The sequence below is a fragment of the Borostomias antarcticus genome (genome assembly GCF_949987555.1).
Source record: "Borostomias antarcticus genome assembly, chromosome: 14".
Lineage (NCBI taxonomy): Eukaryota > Metazoa > Chordata > Actinopteri > Stomiiformes > Stomiidae > Borostomias > Borostomias antarcticus.
This window is the reverse complement of record NC_140247.1, coordinates 24,367,200-24,384,346: the sequence shown is the minus strand read 5'-3', so window position 1 is coordinate 24,384,346 and position 17,147 is coordinate 24,367,200. Positions and strand designations below refer to the sequence as shown.

At 49.2% G+C, this 17,147-nt stretch overlaps 1 protein-coding gene across 1 annotated transcript in view; it reads left to right on the top strand.

The window, feature by feature from the left end:
• Positions 1–9,015: 9,015 nt before the first annotated feature.
• The window catches only part of mid2 (midline 2), a gene marked incomplete at both ends in the record, with an annotated part of 74,401 nt that continues 66,269 nt past the window's right edge, over positions 9,016–17,147 (top strand). The window contains 2 exon segments of the mRNA XM_084448659.1: positions 9,016–9,369; positions 9,371–9,802. Coding sequence (XP_084304785.1) covers positions 9,016–9,369; positions 9,371–9,802 — 786 coding nt within the window.

Here is a 17,147-nt window from a genome sequence, read left to right as displayed (position 1 = left end):
CACTACCATGCCTCGGACCTCACAACACAGCCTCTGAGGTGTCTAGAGACACACGGTCTTCACTGGTGAAGGCAGGTGAGTAGTCTTTCCACCACGCCACTATCCACGCCATGGACCACAGAACTCAGCCCATGTGGGCTATAGACACACGGTCTTCACCATCTGGTGCATAGAGATTGCCCAGAGATCACTGTACTGTCCCCGACAGGCTTCCAAGCTTTTAAGCTATACATTCCATCATTTATTCCATCCTTCAGCTTTGACAGTATTACTCTATTGCTCATATTTCAAGCTAAAGGCTCAGTTCAAAGCTTAAACTACTCAGGTTGAAAAGTTTAAAAGTATTTAAGTTCTTAGCTTCTTTAGGTAATGCAGTTCCAATTCTGCCAGTTTCACATGTCAGCTAAGCTTCCAGGTTTTCCAGCCTACTAGCTTTTTAGCAATACTTTCCGTAATTTATTCAGTTTCAGCTTTGACAGTATTACAGTTTATCTTCCAGCTTTTGTTGCAATGTATTTACGTTTTTAGCTTCTTTAGGCAATGCAGTTCAGATTCCAACTCTCCCAGTTTCATATTTCAGCTAAGCTTCCAGGTTTTCAGCTTCCAATCTTTTTATACATTCCATCATTATAGTATAAAAGTTTATCTTCAAGCTTTTGTAGCAATGTATTTATGTTTTTAGCTTCTTTAGGCAATGCAATTCAGCTTCCAATTCTGCCAGTTTCACAGTTCAGCTAAGCTTCAAGGTTTTTCAGCTTCCAATCTTTTCAGCAATACATTCCATCATTACAGTGTAACAGTTTATCTTCCAGCTTTTGTAGCAATGTATTTAAGTTCTTAGTTTCTTTATGTAATGCACTTCAGCTTCCAATGCTGCCAGTTTCACAGTTCAGCTAAGCTTCAAGGTTCTTCAGCTTCCAATCTTTTTAGCTATACATTCCATCATTACAGTGTAACAGTTTATCTTCCAGCTTTTGTAGCAATGCATTTAAGTTCTTAGCTTCTTTATTTAATGCACTTCAACTTCCAAATCTGCCAGTTTCACAGTTCAGCTAAGCTTCAAGGTTTTTCAGCTTCCAGGCATTTCAGCTTCCAGGATTTTCAACCATTCAGGTGTGATGCATTTGACATTTCAGATTTTTCACATTCATGCATTTTCAGCAATGCTTTTGCTATTCCGTTCAGCTGCTCAGCATTCACACGCATTTTCTGCAGGAAATGCAATTTTCTAGTTGCATACCAACAGTTTCAGTTTGGGTCCTGGCAGCATGTCGTACCCCCCAGCTGTCTCTTGTTAAGCGTGACAGGGGAGTCAGGCGCGCACGCTTACATCTACTACAACTAACAAACTAACTCCTTATTTCTGTACTCTCTGTCACTCTAAAGCATGGCGGAAATGTACAGTAGCAGAGGTAGTTTAGAACAATGCCGTTGCCATAAGGCCTTTCCCAAGATATGCGATAAGGTCAAAAGTTGAGAGCCATGAGAATGTTCTCTTAGTGTCCGTAATGTTAGACTCTTAGTCTTGGCTCACGAAACAAGTTTCCTTTTGATGGCTGGAGTACCCTTACCAGGAACCTGCATGTGTGTGTGTAGGTGTGTGTGTGTGTGTGTGTGTGTGTGTGTGTGTGTGTGTGTGTGTGTGTGTGTGTGTGTGTGTGTGAATAAATGTGCATTGCTCTGTTTCTTCAGGAGCAGGATATGATGAGTCAACAGTGTGTGTGTGTGTGTTCAGTGCTATACTTGGCTGGCTAAACCCCAGTCTTATGATCTCCCAGCGCCCCCCCTCCCCCAGGCCCCCCCTGCCTGTGATGGGCGTCGCCCGTGGACGGGGTTAAACCGCGCGTAGACCCCGGGGGAACCCAGGTGTGGGGAAGGGCTGTCAGTCACACCACCAAGAACCGCTGACCCATTATCCTACAGCCTGACTGACACTCCTAGCATCTTACGCTTCAACGGTGCTTGGCGCGCAAGCGAGCGTGCGTGTGTCTGTGTGTCTGTGAAGGGATGAGCCTGGAAGGGCGCTTCCTGTTCACCTCATGTCTAGAGAGCACTGGCTTCCTGTAGAGGTCGCGGACGGGCCTGCTCACTCTGACCCTATTTGCACGGGGTTTTAAAATGTGTTTTGGACGGTCAGATCACAAGTGGACAGCGAGACACATCATCGTTTACACCTGTGTCTATCGTGCGTCTCCAAACGTGTCCAGCTGACCACTTGCGTTCGTATGTAGTAACCATAGTAACTCACTCCTGCGTGTGTGTTGCACAGCTGTTCCATGTAAACAAATCAATAATCCGTCGGTTAGACTTCGAGCAGATTGAAAAAAGTGTGCATGAAAGCAACCGAAGATGTTTGAAGAACTAATGAGCATAGCAGGACTTATTCCAAGTGTTTCGACTGATAGGACAAGTCATTTGCGACTTGAAAAAGAGCGCAGGATAAGGCGAAACAGGAGAAAAATTATCCTACATTGATGACGTGTTTTCCTGTTACGTCTTTGTCGGGGACGCATCAGGACGCATTAGCGTTTAGACTACTAAAGATATGTGGTCAAATGCGTCCCAGACCACCTCGGAAAGTGGTTTGAGGAAACGTTTCACAAAACGTTCTGATGGCCGTTTACACTTGTATTTAGCGCTGTCCACTTTGAATATGATCGTTCAAAATGAATTCTAAAAACAAGTCTAAACGGGGTCTATCAGTCCAACAGCAGCATGTGGTTCCACTCAACCGTACTCCTCTCCTGCCCTTGGAATGCACGCCCAGAGCTGGAGCCTGTCCTGCGTGTCTCGCTACCTGGAAACGGGCCCTCCATGGCGGGGGCGGGGGCGCGCCCCTCCCCTCTGGGCCGTCGTGGAGGGGGTGTGTGATGGATGGTTCAGGGAGAGGTCTCCCAGGCAGCTGCGGCTCTCTGACAGCAGACTAATGGCTCCTCTTTGGGGCTGTTTTCATTCGGTGTGGGGCTGATCTGCAAGACCCACCCCGTCACTGGGGGGGTCAGATGTTCATGGCCTCAGCCCACACACACGCGCGTGCGCGCACACACACGCGCAAACATACAAACATGCACACGCACACATGCACGCACACACACACACACACACACAAATACGCACACTTATGTGAATACCTACCTACACACACACACACACACACACACACACTCACTAATGCATACCTCTCTCTGTCTCTCACTCTTATCTCTCTCTCTCTCTCTCTCTCTCACACACACACACACACACACACACCTGCCAGTGCCAGCTCACCCACTCTGTCACGCCAGGATAATTGAATGGCTCTGTGTTCACCCTGAGTGTGAGTGCCAGAGGCTCTTAAGGGCCGTGTTCTCCTGTATCGTCCTGTACAGTCCACTATGTCTGCAGCGGAGTTTACACATAATATCACTCAGCTGCTACGATGGCCATCCATCCATCCATCCATCCATCCATCCATCTATCTATCTATCTATCTATCTATCTATCTATCTATCTATCTATCTATCTATCTATCTATCTATCTATCTATCTATCTATCTATCTATCTATCTATCTATCTATCTATCTATCTATCTCTCTATCTCTCTATCTATCTCTCTCTATCTATCTTTCTCTATCTATCTCTCTATCTATCTATCTATCTCTCTCTATCTCTCTCTATCTATCTCTCTCTCTATCTCTCTATCTATCTATGTTATCTATCTATCTATGTAATCAAAGGTGTTTTGCACAAGAGCCGTAATTCTCGTAGTCTAGTCTCACGACGCCACACAACCAGGAAGTAAACCATGGATGTATTAAGTAAACAAACCGCTGTAATATTTGAACTTTATTTTAGCTTTCCTCTCAGCTCCGCTCTTAAACAGTGCGCGTTTCTCGTATCGTTGCTTTAGGGTCTTCCACTTGCTCCGGAGGCATATCGCAAATCACGTGACCCCTACCTCTTCTTCTCCTGCCTAAATTCGAAAAAAGTGTTTCCATTACGCTTTTGCGATAAACTTCTATATCGAAACTTATGAAAAACCACCTCATGAGAGCGTAAAAACGTTTTATCGAAATTTGAGAGGTTTTTCGAAATTTAGGTGTTTCCATTACCAATTTTTTATTGCGATATTTAGGTTTTGCGCAATTCTAGGTGTAATGGAAACACGATTTATGTAATCTATCTGTCTGTCTGTCTGTCAAGCCTATTTTTGGAAGGCAAAGAATCGTAAATAGCTTCATGTGTTCAGGTGGTCTTTTGAGACTGAACGTCAGTGAAGTGTCCCTCAAGTGAGTATGGTTGCCATGCGACTAAATAGACAGAATTCAAGGAAGAGCGTTAAGGCCAAGTCCATTCGCTGGTGAATTGTCCCCCATTGTTCAGACAGGGCCAGTTGTCATTGTTCCAGAAATGCCATGTTCTGTGGTGACGCATGCACCATCCAATCCCCGGCACTAGCAGAGTGGACACAAGTCCCCCGAGAGAACGTCGCCCCTGTTACCCCCCTAAACCTAGACAATGACACGAAATAAACAACCAGCCTTGCTATTTCTGAATACCCGCGTTTGCAATGAATAGAATTAATCTTCTCTGGGCCAATCCACTGACTGAGTGGCTTTCAGATGTCGAGTCCCTAGACTGCAGTAGGAGACAGACATTTCAAGTGAGTGAATTACAAGTCGCATCACATCCCCATTGTTTTGTGTAAGCCACACATTACTGTTCAGAGGAGCGACCCAGGGCATGTTGATGTGACGCTGAAAACCCCAGGAGTGTGTTTTTTAAGATGTGTCGTTCCAATAGACGCACACGCGCTCAGTAAACGGATCAGCGCCCGAACCGTGGGAGCCAAGAGAGACGTTTGTTTGGGCCATACAGGCCATTTCACCTTAATACCTTAAGAACATTGGATTAAAGAGGTGGTTTTGTTGGATGCGCAGGTGTGTGTGCGTGTGTGTAACGGTGTGTGTATTTGTGTGTGTGTGTGCGTGCGTGTGTGCCTAACATAATGCTTTTGATGGCTGTTTTATGAGTGGCTGATTCGCCACTAAGTGAATCCTTCGCTATATAAATAAAGTTTGATTTGATTTGATAGTTGTAGTCCATCCCAGTGACAGGGGAAGTAATGGGCTTGTTGAGGTCATGTGTCGACTCCAAGAATGTGCTTTAATTGTCCAGAAATGTGCTCAGCACTTCACTGGCCCTTGTGGAGCAACCAGCCATGAACAATGAGTGTTAAGTGAGGAACTACTCAAGGAAGGAGAACGTGGTGTCCAGCCAGCAGCCAGGGGGAAAATACTCAGCCTTTCATACCAGCAGTTATTTTACTGCCAAGGTCATGAACAAGGTGGTTGAATATCTCCCGTTAATCCTTCCCAGTTGAGATTATTCTGAAGTGTTAACCTACTCCACATCTGCCCCCCCCCCCACCCCTTCTCTGACCTTGCCCAGGGGTTACAAGGTCACTGAGGTCAAGCCCTCCCCTTATCTCCAGGCTCTGCTTATCTATATCTGTCTCATTACTATAATTGAGCCTTTTGTTAGCTAGTGTGTGTGTGTGTGTGTTCAGACCTCCACACACACACACACACACACACACACACACACAGGCAGGTGCCTCCGGGTCTGGCCACCAGGAGCCTGATAAGGACCGAACAGAGCAGATGATAAATGACATCTGACTGACTCAGGAACTCAAGGTGAAGATGGAGGACGGGCTCTGGCCTGTTTCCCCGTTATCAGCATAACCTCTGCGTTTGAGTGGCTCCAAATGTTGATCTTTATTTATTTACTTCCGCCCAACAGTAATGACTTCTCGCTCTCCCAGCCCTCACACCGTCCGGAGCACTTAGTCCACGCTTAAATCACGCTTCTTTGAGCCACAGCTCAGTGCCAGAGGCGGCTGTCTTGGTGATATCGGAGGCTGCACATCTAAGACTTAGATACGCTATGTAGGTTCGCTGTCACATCATTTCATTGGGCAGTTGTACGCCGTATGTGCCGTTAAAATCACCAGTGACACTGCAAATGAGTATAGCTACTCAGGGTCATTTCAAGTATAAATAAAGCTTGAATATATTGAACGTTGACTGGGAGAACAACGCCTCACAAAGGGTATCAGAACCACTCACACACACACACACAGTAGAACAGGAGATCGCGCAATTACACGAGACACGTTTCATGTCACTTGTCACCGCCAGGAAAGCGTTTCAAGCTCTGCTGCGAGCGTCGCGGTCCCGTCAAGAGAAAGTTCACATGGGTTTGCCTGAGCAGCAAGGCGGCAGACGAGATCTCCTCATGACATTGTATCGTCAGGCCCCATCAGTCTTAATGCACCGTTTGAGCTTTAAAAGGGAAATAAAAAGACGAAGCGACTTGTCTGTGGTGGGGGGGGGGGGGATCTGGGGGGTCGGCCAGGCCACCTGAGTGGGTTGAGTTCCTAGGGGGGTGACCAGGCCACCTGAGTGGGTTGAGTTCCTAGGGGGGTGGCCAGGCCACCTGTGTGGGTTGAGTTCCTAAGGGGGTGACCAAGCCACCTGAGTGGGTTGAGTTCCTAAGGGGGTGACCAGGCCACCTGAGTGGGTTGAGTTCCTAGGGGGGTGACCAGGTCACCTGAGTGGGTTGAGTTCCTAGGGGGGTGACCAGGCCACCTGAGTGGGTTGAGTTCCTAGGGGGGTGACCAGGTCACCTGAGTGGGTTGAGTTCCTAGGGGGGTGACCAGGTCACCTGAGTGGGTTGAGTTCCTAGGGGGGTGACCAGGTCACCTGAGTGGGTTGAGTTCCTAGGGGGGTGACCAGGCCACCTGAGTGGGTTGAGTTCCTAGGGGGGTGACCAGGTCACCTGAGTGGGTTGAGTTCCTAGGGGGGTGACCAGGTCACCTGAGTGGGTTGAGTTCCTAGGGGGGTGACCAGGCCACCTGAGTGGGTTGAGTTCCTAGGGGGGTGACCAGGTCACCTGAGTGGGTTGAGTTCCTAGGGGGGTGACCAGGCCACCTGAGTGGGTTGAGTTCCTAGGGGGGTGACCAGGCCACCTGAGTGGGTTGAGTTCCTAGGGGGGTGACCAGGTCACCTGAGTGGGTTGAGTTCCTAGGGGGGTGACCAGGTCACCTGAGTGGGTTGAGTTCCTAGGGGGGGTGACCAGGCCACCTGAGTGGGTTGAGTTCCTAAGGGGGTGACCAGGCCACCTGAGTGGGTTGAGTTCCTAGGGGGGGTGACCAGGCCACCTGAGTGGGTTGAGTTCCTAGGGGGGTGGCCATGCCACCTGAGTGGGTTGAGTTCCTAAACGGGTCACCACGCCACCTGGATCTGACCGCAGGGCATCTCATGGTTTGTGGCTTTAAAAGACCGCCAGGTGCTTTTCAGGTATTTGGGTGGAGCTGGGTGGTGTGGAGGAAGAGGGGGGGGCTGAATAAAAGAACGAGGCGAGGAGGCGGAGTCAGCTCTGGCGCTGACCTGCTGCCTGACGGGGCGAGGTGGCTTCTGCCTTTCATCTTGACGTTGGGAAACCTTGGAGCCCTGCTGGGGCCTCTGTTAAACCGAAGCATAGCTCCGGGGTGACCGGCGTGCGGTTAAAAATACATGAGGAGAGGAGACGGGCGATCTGAAGGGGTTCAGGAGACCTAGAGGCCCGTTTCACCTCTCCTCTCTCTTCCTGTCTGGTTCCCTCTTGTTCTTTTGGTCACTCACTCTCTCGCACTTTCACTCTCTCCCTCCCTCTCTCTCTCTCCCTCTCCCTCTCTCTCTCTCTCTCTCTCCCTCTCCTCTCTCACTGTCTCTCTGTCTCTCTCCCTCCCTCTCCCTCCCTCTCTCTCTCTCTCCCTCTCTCCATCTCTCTCTCTCTGTCTCTCTCTGTCTCTCTCTGTCTCTCCCTCTCTCTCTCCCTCTCTCTCTCTCCCTCTCTCTCTCTCTCCCTCTCACTCTCTCTCCCTCTCTCTCTGTCTCTCTCCCTCTCACTCTCTCTCTCTGTCTCTCTCTCCCTCTCTCTCTCTGTCTCTGTCTCTCTGTCTCTCTCTCTCTGTCTCTATCTCTTTGTCCCTCTCTCTCTCTCTCTCTCTCTCTCTCTCTCTCTCTCCCCCTCTCTCTCTGTCTCTCTCTATGTCCCTCTCTCTCTCTCTCTCTCATTCCTCATGCTGTGGATGTCGTAGCATTTAGTTAACACACACACACACGTACACACAGACATACACCAGCCCACTTCCGGCTTTGGGAGCTAGTTTGTCCCACAGGCTCTGTTCTAGGGGCCGCTTGGCTCTTTTGTAAATTGTAAATTTGTACTTTGGAAATTGAGTATTAGGGTTTATCTGTGGCATAATCTTGGAGCCGGCAGCAACATTTCACTGTGACTGTACACCGAACATTAATAAAAGGAATCTTGAACGTCTTGGATCTTGAATCTTATCAAATTGCTGGCCCTTAAACGGACCTAGACTAAAACCAACCTTATTCTACCTTGTTCTTTCTGGAGAGCTGTTGCAGCAATACTATTATGCTGACACTTTGCATGATGCAGTACTTGTTGCGGCAGTAGCTGGGTAGGGTAGGAAGGTTCCCGGTTCGACTCCCAGCTCCTCCCTGGCAGCGTGTCGAAGTGTCCCTGAGCCCCAGATTGCTCCCAGTGAGCAGGCTAGCATCGTGCTTGGCACCCGCCGCTGGCCTTGGTGTGTGAATGAGAGGCTGTTGTAAAGTGGTTTGGATAAAGGCGCTCTGTAAGTGCAGCCCATTTACTATTCACAATAATTACACACTTACAACTGAAGTTGAGAATTGAGTTACGTGTCAGAGAGTTCTCGTTGGTGATGATTACACAAGGTAAACTTATTCTCTCCTCACATTTGTTTTCCCAATCAAGTGGATTTATTTATTTAGTTCCCTCATGCACCTAGCTGCACGGCACTAAAAGTGACGCACGGCCAAGTCCTCGGTGACTCGTCGTTCAGTGACTCACCCCCCTCTCTCCTCCCCTCCCCTCCCCTCTCAGGTGACTGGCCAGCTTCCGTGGGATTGGATGTCTCCTCTGGATCGGTCTGACTGAAGATGGACACACTGGAGTCCGAGTTGACCTGCCCAATCTGCCTGGAGTTGTTCGAAGACCCCCTGCTCTTGCCGTGCGCCCACAGCCTGTGTTTCAACTGCGCCCACCGGATCCTGGTGTCGCACTGCTCCACCAGCAAGCCCCTCGAATCCGTCTCCGCCTTCCAGTGCCCCACCTGCCGCTACGTCATCTCGCTGAGCCACCGCGGCCTGGAGGGCCTCAAGCGCAATGTGACCCTGCAGAACATCATCGACCGCTTCCAGAAGGCCTCCGTCAGCGGACCCAGCTCGCCCGCCGAGACCCGGCGTCTCCCGCTGCGGCCCTACAGCACCCACAGCTCCGGCGGCGGGGTCAGCGTCGTCGCTCTCCCCCCCCCCTGCCGGCCTCTCCTCCTCCTCCTCCACCGCCGGCAGCGCCCGCGGCAGCCCCGCCCCCAACGGCATGTCGCTGGACCGCTGCGGCGGCGGCGCCGTCGTCGGCTGCCAGTTCTGCGAGCAGGAGCCCCCGCGCGAGGCGGTGAAGACGTGCGTGACGTGCGAGGTGTCGTACTGCGACCGGTGCCTGCGTGCCACACACCCCAACAAGAAGCCCTTCACCGCCCACCGCCTGCTGGAGCCCGTGGCGGACGCGCACCTGCGCGCCGGCCTCACCTGCCCGGAGCACGACAACGAGAAGGTCAACATGTACTGCCTGGTGGACGACCAGCTGATCTGCGCGCTCTGCAAGCTGGTCGGACGCCACCGCGACCACCAGGTGTCCTCGCTCAGCGAGCGCTTCGACAAGCTCAAGGTGAGTCCCGTCTTCCACCATGAGTAAAGGAAGTAAAGTAGGAAGCCTTGAGAACCAATGGTTCTGGAGCTTAGTGGCCCATAGGGCAGGAGCCGGTCTCCTGATTCCTTAGTGTGAGGCAGCTTGATGGACCAGTCCACCCCCTGGACATGACGCTAGTAGGTCGCAGGGACTTATCCCCAATCCAACCCTGGATGCTGAGTGCCAAGCCGGGGATCGAACCCCCAACCTCCCATTCTCAGGGTAGACCCTCTATCCACAAGGCTACTGATCTGGTCTCCTTCCAGAGTGAGAGGCGTACTATAGGCATGGAATTGTTGTCTTTTATAAAAGTTTACTTTTGAATACTCTCTCTCTCTCTCTCTCTCTCTCTCTCTCTCTTCTTACTCAATACACACTCCCTCATACATAAACAGTGCCTGAGTTCTAACTTGAGGTAATAATATCATCTTTGGCATTCAGCTAAATATATTCAGAGGTGAGGTGAGTAAGAGTTCAATGCTGGGGTATAAAGGCGCTCTATCTTTTTGAATTACGAATGTATTTCACCCAGGAAATGAAGCAAAACAGATAAGCGGATATCTCCTAGATACCCCAAAAGGCCCGATTAGCGGTCGACGTCGCCCCCCTTTGATGTATTCGCCCAGAGAGAGAGGAACCCCATACATCAACCCTCTATCTGCATGCCAGTCTGCCAAACGGCAGACATCACACGGGAGCTAGCGCTAGCCGCGGCTCGGCTCGGCCGGGCCCAGCTGTCTCTGTCCAGCGCCAGAGAAAGAGAGAGACACAATACTAGATGAGTCGGCATTCCCTAAAGCTGTTCAATGTGGAGCTGACCCGCTACAAAGACGAGGACTGCTGAATCAGGATGAGGGGGGGGGGGGGTTGCTAAAGCTAATTCACACACACACACACACACACACACACACACACACACACACACACACTAAAGGGTAAAGCTGCTTTCTAACCTAAGCTGAGGCCAAAGCTGACTTTTTTCACTAGCGTGTGTGTGTGTGTGTGTGTGTATGTGTGCGTGTGTGTGAGTGTGTAGCATCCACAGGCTTGCCCTGTGCCCGTGTCTCTGTACGGTGTTAAAGAGAGAGTGAGAGAGGGTATTTTTTTCATCCACCCGAATTGCGGGCCTGAGTCAGGAATGTCTGTCCTACTGTTCGGTGGCTATCCGCTTTCAGGGATCGGCCCTGGAGTTTCGGAAAGATTACTTACCTATTATTGGGAGAATCACTGGGTCGGGTCGGTTTCCAGTGACGGACCGGGCTAGAGGCAAGGGATGGGTAGTGCTTAAGTTCCTATTGTCAGCATTGTGGGACATGAAAGCGCAAGGCTACAAAAGCCTCAACAGAAACACGGCCCTGGACGACATATCGACATGGGCGCCGATGTCATGTTGTGTAACCTTCTTCATAGTTGCGTTAATAGCATTATGTTATGAACATGTGATCCCCTGTGTTCCATGACTCCTTTTTTCTGAGTTCCCACATCAAGGGGATTCCCCTGGTTGTGTGTGTGTGTGTACTGTGTGTGTGTGTGTGTGTGTGTGTGTGTGTGTGTGTGTACTGTGTGCGCGTCTGCTTGTGTGTGTGTGTGTGTACTGTGTGTATGTGTGTGTGTTGCCTCCCACTCATGTCTTTGTGCCTAATGTAAGCGAGCGGCCTGGGCCCAGCCTGATTGTGTGTTAGATGAATGGCATTGTGTGTCGCAGCGAGAGAAAGGGAAGTGGACACCTGAGAAAGTTCCACCTGGCGTGTCCCAGGGCTCTCCTATAGGGGGCCGAGGAGAAACCAGAACCACGCGGACCTTCTCCAGGGACCCAGTGGAATGTAGTCCATTTAAAGCCACGCCGTTTAACCTATTGGTCCAATTAGATTGTGTTCGGAGAACGCCCCGAACGACCCATTTAGACCACACCCATCAGGCATGGCGTCATTACAGCGCAAGATGATAAACAACCCTCAGTCCTTCTTGATGATTCACTGCTCTGCTCCGCTGACAGCTCGAGTGTGTTTGTGGAGGCTTTCATCTGAGCGACGCAAGATTCATTTCACACGCCCGCCATCTTTCACTGACCGGTCTTGGATGAGCGGCCTCACCGCAGTAGAGTTCTCCCCTCGAGGCAAGTCATGTATCTCCACCGGTCATTCTTCATCTACTTCAGCCCTGCGTCTTCGGTCATCACTAAGTCTCTCTCTCTCTCTCTCTCTCTCTCTCTCTCTCTCCTCTCTCTCTCTCTCTCTCTGCTCTCTCTCTCTCTCTCTCTCTCTGCTCTCTCTCTCTCTCTCTCTGCTCTCTCTCTCTTCCCTCTCTCTCTCTCTCTGCTCTCTCTCTCTCTCTCTCTCTGCTCTCTCTCTCTCTCTGCTCTCTCTCTTTCTCTCTGTGCCCTCTCTCCCTCTCTCTCTGCTCTCTCTCTCTCTCTCTGCCCTCTCTCTCTCTCTCTCTCTGCCCTCTCTCTCTCTCTGCTCTCTCTCTCTCTCTCTGCTCTCTCTCTCTCTCCCTCTCTCTCTGCCCTCTCTCCCTCTCTCTCTGCTCTCTCTCTCTCTCTCTGCCCTCTCTCTCTCTCTCTCTGCTCTCTCTGCCCTCTCTCCCTCTCTCTCTGCCCTCTCTCTCTCTCTCTGCTCTCTCTCTCTCTCTCTCTCTGCCCTCTCTCTCTGCTCTCTCTCTCTCTCTCTCTCTCTCTGCCCTCTCTCTCTCTCTCTGCTCTCTCTCTCTCTCTCTCTCTGCTCTCTCTCTCTCTCTCTCTCTCTCTCTCTCTGCCCTCTCTCTGCTCTCTCTGTTATCTCTCTGCTTTCTCTCTCTCTCTCAAATTAAATCAAATCAAATAAGCTTTATTGGCATGAATGGTAATAAACCGTTGTTGCCAAAGCAGAATAATAATACACAATTATGTACATATACATACATATGACATACACATATACACATTCATTACATAAAATATGTTACATTTGTCAATGCAATCCAATGGAGTATTAACCGGAGAGATATGATATATACATTAAAATAATAAAATAAAACAAAATTAAACTAAATTAAATTAAAATGAAACGTAAGAAATATATACATACATATACACATACATACACACATAAATACATACATATATATATACACACATATATACACACATACATGCATATAAACATATAGATACAAAATAATATAATCAGATTATGTAATATATTAATTAACATTCATGTTTTTCTCTAATATCATGGCAGAGTGTTATCTATTGTGCAGCTAAATGTGTGAATCGTGGATCTTCTCCTAGACAGAGTTTCAAAAGTTCATCCCATGTTTTCCTCTCTGCCCCATCTCTCTCTCTCTCTGCCCTCTCTCTCTCTCTCTCTCTGCCCTCTCTATCTCTCTCTCTCTCTCTCTCTGCCCTCTCTCTCTCTCTCTCTGCCCTCTCTCTCTCTCTCTCTCTCTCTCCCTCCCTCTCTCTCTGCTCTGGCTCTCAGCACCACCCCCTCCTGATCATCCCCCTGTGTCTGAGCGGAGGTGGGGGTAACTGGTGTTTGTACAGAGCAGAAGGATGTGGTGGTGGTCTGGGGAGATCTACGTGACTCCATACTAATACGAACACTGGCTCATTCAGTAACTGCCCCTCGATCATGGAGACGATTCCTTCTAGGCTGTTCTCCATATTCATTAGTTTAGTTTCATTGTTTTGCTTTTTCCTCAGGGATTTCTCTCACATCTTGCAGTCAGTTTTTCCTCTAGACGGCTCAATGTCCCGCCCAGATGATTTGGTGGACGGCGTAACTCTCTTTTTTGGTTCCGGTCGTAGAAAAATAAAAAGTGTTTGGGACCTCGTCGGTTGATCCTGTGGTTCACCCCTTGGGAACTCTGGGTGACCTTGTGTGTTAATCAGTTTGTTGTGACGGCTGCCAAGGTGAAATACTTCACACATTAAGCAGCATTAGTAGAAGTCCTCCAGGCACAGCTGCCAAAATAGGAATAGACGTGAACAAGTGTGAACAAGAGACGGCGGAGCTCAGCTCAAATCCCCCAGAAGATTTAATTCGGCAGACATTTTGTTAACCCAAATTCTGTACGTTAGAACAGAGAAGGTGTTGCTGCATCAGTGACCCCTGTTAAATAAACGAAATAATTCGGCTTCTGCTTTCTTGCTGAGAATATTTTCTGTCTCATTATTCATTTTGGGAGTAACACATCCCAAAGCTGCACAAAATTACAAAACCAAACTGTCAGTCTGTGAGCTGCAGTAGAACAGCTTGACTTGGAGAGCTGTAATTCATTTGCTCAATGTTTAGCCTTGCCACTCAGACTGCGTACTGTCCCCTTGGGTCAGTGCTTCCCAAATGGTGTTCCATTTTTATTGCAGTGCACAACTATACAAAAAGTTCGGAATTAATTTTTTATTTACTCTATCTGAGTCCACAGAAAAACTGAGTCCACAGAACAACTGTAGCTCAGTTGGTAGAGCGGGTCGTTCAGTGATCGAAGGGTCAGTGGTTCGAATCCCAGCTCCGACTGTCCACATGTGGAAGTGTCCTTGAGCAAGACACCTAACCCCAAATTGCTCCCAATGAGCAAGTTAGCACCTTGCATGGCAGCTACCGCCATTGGTGTGTGAATGTGTGTGTGAATGGGTGGATGAGAGGCCATTGTAAAGCGCTTTGAGTGCCGCTAAGGTGGAAAAGCGCTATATAAGTGCGGTCCATTTACCATTTAACAGAAGTGCCGTGTGATGTGACTAAGAAGAGAACAACAAGAAGGCCTAATGTTAAAATAATCTCAATGATAATTGAAAGGCTTTAAAAGGAATCTCGACAATCTCAACAATCACCACTCTCCAAGGAAGGATTCCAAGGAAAATGTCGTTCAACAAAATGTAAAAAGGTCCATAAACCTACGTCCAAGCGCCTCTGACCTCCATCACACATTGCTCTCTGAGTTCCCTCCCCCTGAGGAGGAGCAGAGGACTCTGGGACACGAGCGCAGGTGTGCCTCAGATGCTCGTCCGCTCTTTGGCGCCTTGGGCACACGAGGTTTGAAAACCACTGCCCTAGATAATTAACACCGCGCTCCACACGCATCCAGACGACCTTGGATTGGCGACGAGCTCTCAAGCACTTTGGGGACCCGAAGATCAACGCTAAGCCATCGTGTGGCTTCACAGCCTCTCAATGACAGATGGCTGAAACTTGATTAATTGATTGATGTGTAGCCACTTTTAAGTGCCCGGGGTTAAATTCTGGGCTCTCTTGCATCAAGCAGTAATGACTCGACAACTTTGTAAAGCCCTCATCCTCCATCCGACTCCCTCTCCTAACACTCTCCGGCTCAAAGTACTGTTTGAGACAAAGCCCTGTAGAAAAGCAGGATGTTCTGTTTGCGTCTGATCCCAGTGCCTGGCCTCTCCGTGCACCCGATATAATTGAGCCTATGAGTGGCAGTGTGTGTGTGTGTTTGTGTGTGTGTGTGTGTGTGTGTGTGTGTGTCAACATTCCCTGTTGGGGGATGACTGTATGGAGTGCGTCCGTCATGGGAATATGGCTATCAAATATGAAAAAAAGCTCTGTGATTAAAAGGATGAGTTGCTATTTTGGAGTTCGCCAGTCATAGCCGTCTGTCTGTGCCTATTACTTATCCATGCCCTCTGATCTTCTTCATCCCTCCCATGTCTCCTTCTCTCACTCCTCTCTCTTTCTCTCTCTCCGCTCCCCTGTCTCTCTCTCTTTCCTCTCCTCCCTCATACCCTCTCTTCATGTCTCTCATACGGTCTGTCCCTTGCTTTCTCTCTCTCTCCCCCTATCCCTGTAAGCTGCTTAAGTGAGCCCTCTCTCTGCTGTCTGTGTGATAGCTGCTTTTTTCAGTTCCAGCAGTGCCGACTTCTCCACTCTCGGTTCTGTGTTGACAGTCTGGTTCTGGGCTCGGACTTGACGGGCCAGCTCGTTTTCCTAAACGCCCCTATTAGCTCTGCTATTTTAGGAGGGAGCTGGAAGGTTGCAGAGTCAGACTCTAATAGACTGATTCTCCCTCTTTCTCTCTCTCTGTTTCTCCGTCTGTCTCTCTCCCCCCACCCCTCTTCTCTCTCTCCCTCTCTCCCCCTCGTCTCTCTCTTTCTCTCTCTCTATATCTCTCTCTGTTTCTCTCTCTGTCTCTCTCCCCCTCTTCTCTCTCCCTCTCGTCTCTCTCTCTCTCTCTCCGCCTCGTCTCCTCCTCTCTCTCTTTCTCTCCCTCTCCCCCTCTTCTCTCCCTCTCTCTCTCTCTCTCTCTCTCTGCTGTGCTCTCTCTCCTGGCTAGCAGCCAGGCTGAGTCTCTCTGCCTGTCAGCCTGGAGGATCAGTCCACAGCCGTCCCTCATCTCAGATGAGAAAACAAACATGGCTGATTGAGTTTTCCTGAACACTGCGTAAGTGGCTTTGAAGAAGAACGTGCTTATGAACGTTTGGGGAGTGAGGCCCATAGAATCAGATCCGACAGGTGAGGAGTGGTGTTGTTGTTTTGTTTTTTTTGTTTTAAAAATAAATTTAGACAAATGACAAATTACTCATTGAGACAGAGCCCAATTAGTCATGCTCAAAGCTCCGTCAAGGCTACAAGTGGTGTGTGTGTGTGTGTGTGTGTGTGTGTGTGTGTGTGTGTGTGTGTGTGTGTGTGTGTATGTGTATGCAAGCACACGTTTGTGTGTGTGTGTGTGTGTGTGTGTGTGTGTGTGTGTGTGTGTGTGTGTGTGTGTGTGTGTGTGTGTGTGAGAGAAAGCATGTGTGAGTGTGTATCTGAGTTCTGGGGCAAGCACACGTGTGTGTGTGTGTGTGTGTGTGTGTGTGTGTGTGTGTGTGTGTGTGTGTGTGTGTGTGTGTGTGTGTACTGTGCATCCAGAAAGAAGTCGTAATAGTATTAATACATTTGCTTGCTCTTTCACAGTTTTAAAAAACGGTTTGTCTTTATGGGGTATTATGTGTAGAATTTTGAGAAAGAATTTAATAGAGACATAAACATAACATGTGGAAAAAGTGAATGAATACTTCTCAGATGCACCGTATGTGTGTGTGTGTTTGTTTGTGTGTGTGTGTGCAAGCCTGTGTGTGTGTGTGTGTGTGTGTGTGTGTGTGTGTGTGTGTGTGCGTGTGTGTGTGTGTGTGTGTGTGTGTGTCCAGGATGCAGTCCATGATGCAGGGACTCTGGTAATATGCTGTGACAGGCTGTCTTAGATAGGCAGAGAGGCGTGTTATCAAATCTTTCCCAGCATGCTGTGCGTGCTGCCATACACAATTTATTCAGAAAGAATCCGGAGAAGCTTTTAAGAACACCAGCGATAAAACACCAGAGAGGAGCGACTAGATAAACACATTTCT